This window comes from Schistocerca nitens, chromosome 11 (genome assembly GCF_023898315.1).
Source record: "Schistocerca nitens isolate TAMUIC-IGC-003100 chromosome 11, iqSchNite1.1, whole genome shotgun sequence".
NCBI lineage: Eukaryota > Metazoa > Arthropoda > Insecta > Orthoptera > Acrididae > Schistocerca > Schistocerca nitens.
Window position 1 is genome coordinate 31,489,134 of NC_064624.1, and position 2,181 is coordinate 31,491,314.

The 2,181-nt window shown below is 41.2% G+C and overlaps 1 protein-coding gene across 1 annotated transcript; it reads right to left on the bottom strand.

The window, feature by feature from the left end:
- Window positions 1-755: 755 nt before the first annotated feature.
- On the bottom strand, window positions 756-1,934 carry LOC126212587 (uncharacterized). The gene has a single exon (XM_049940017.1). It carries the CDS (start codon window positions 1,932-1,934, stop codon window positions 756-758), a length of 1,179 nt encoding a protein of 392 aa, XP_049795974.1.
- Window positions 1,935-2,181: the final 247 nt, after the last annotated feature.

Sequence of the window (2,181 nt, forward strand, 5' to 3'; positions counted from 1 at the left end):
GATGGGAGGTGAACTAGGAAGGGAATCATGATCAACTGTCCAAACCCATGATGGCTAGGACTGTAGTCTTGTGACTGTTGAGGAACCTAACTGGTTGATGCCAGTCCTAATTAAATTAGGTAATAAAAACAGATCGCAGAACATGACAATATGAACTGGAAAACAGAAATACATTAACAGGAAAAGAGGTGACATCATGCACTACAATTACTCCAACTTACAATTAATCATAAAGGGAAGCAAAAGGAAGGGCAAGAGCTTGTTTATAGATGAATCAGACGTTTTCAGTCATCTCATCAGCCTATCAAGGTGTAATGAACTGACGAGTGGTAGGAATCGAAGTGAGTGTGCTGCTGCCATACAAGATTTGTGTCGTGAAGCCATAGAATTATATTCGGTTTCCATAAAAGTATGTCAAAGCTAATGTGTTAAAGGAACTTGAAACGAGCAGAAACGCCTATAGATACGTGAGGTAAGTAAATGAGTTAAAAGAGGCGAAGCATTTAAAGTTTTTCTCAGTGGTGCAGTGCTGGCAAGTAGTACATTAACTTTGTAGGTGTGTAAGGCGCTGGGGTGTATCCAATTGTACAGCAACTTATACTGTACTACATGTGAATGCACGATGTGGCACGTATCAGTGGCTATGAAAGGGTCACAAAAGTAATCTGTATCAGTAATATATGCATATCCACTGCCCTTTTCGTTAGTGACAGATGGGGAAGCACAGAGCAGTTGAACAGATTACATGAAGCATTCTAAATCTTCCCATAAACGGAATGGTGGTCATCAGATGCGTTTGCATTCATGTCATCAGATGCGTTTGCATTCATGTCATCAGATGCGTTTGCATTCATGTCATCAGATGCGTTTGCATTCATGTCATCAGATGCGTTTGCATTCATGTCATCAGATGCGTTTGCATTCATGTCATCAGATGCGTTTGCATTCATGTCATCAGATGCGTTTGCATTCATGTCATCAGATGCGTTTGCATTCATGTCATCAGATGCGTTTGCATTCATGTCATCAGATGCGTTTGCATTCATGTCATCAGATGCGTTTGCATTCATGTCATCAGATGCGTTTGCATTCATGTCATCAGATGCGTTTGCATTCATGTCATCAGATGCGTTTGCATTCATGTCATCAGATGCGTTTGCATTCATGTCATCAGATGCGTTTGCATTCATGTCATCAGATGCGTTTGCATTCATGTCATCAGATGCGTTTGCATTCATGTCATCAGATGCGTTTGCATTCATGTCATCAGATGCGTTTGCATTCATGTCATCAGATGCGTTTGCATTCATGTCATCAGATGCGTTTGCATTCATGTCATCAGATGCGTTTGCATTCATGTCATCAGATGCGTTTGCATTCATGTCATCAGATGCGTTTGCATTCATGTCATCAGATGCGTTTGCATTCATGTCATCAGATGCGTTTGCATTCATGTCATCAGATGCGTTTGCATTCATGTCATCAGATGCGTTTGCATTCATGTCATCAGATGCGTTTGCATTCATGTCATCAGATGCGTTTGCATTCATGTCATCAGATGCGTTTGCATTCATGTCATCAGATGCGTTTGCATTCATGTCATCAGATGCGTTTGCATTCATGTCATCAGATGCGTTTGCATTCATGTCATCAGATGCGTTTGCATTCATGTCATCAGATGCGTTTGCATTCATGTCATCAGATGCGTTTGCATTCATGTCATCAGATGCGTTTGCATTCATGTCATCAGATGCGTTTGCATTCATGTCATCAGATGCGTTTGCATTCATGTCATCAGATGCGTTTGCATTCATGTCATCAGATGCGTTTGCATTCATGTCATCAGATGCGTTTGCATTCATGTCATCAGATGCGTTTGCATTCATGTCATCAGATGCGTTTGCATTCATGTCATCAGATGCGTTTGCATTCATGTCATCAAAATAGCAGAGCCTAACAGGCAGGTAAAACACATCACTAGAGGGATAAATGCACAAATTGTGGGTTAGTGAGTATTTAGAGTGTGAGCGTAACTGATAACATTGGTGGTGGCCACATTGGGAAAAGAGATCATTATTCATATTTCTTCTTGAAGGAGTGAGCAAGGCTGAAATTGGGGTGGTGCCAGGTGCATCAGTCAGGAACTGCTTGATAAATGTGATTTTGTACTGCTGAATGCCA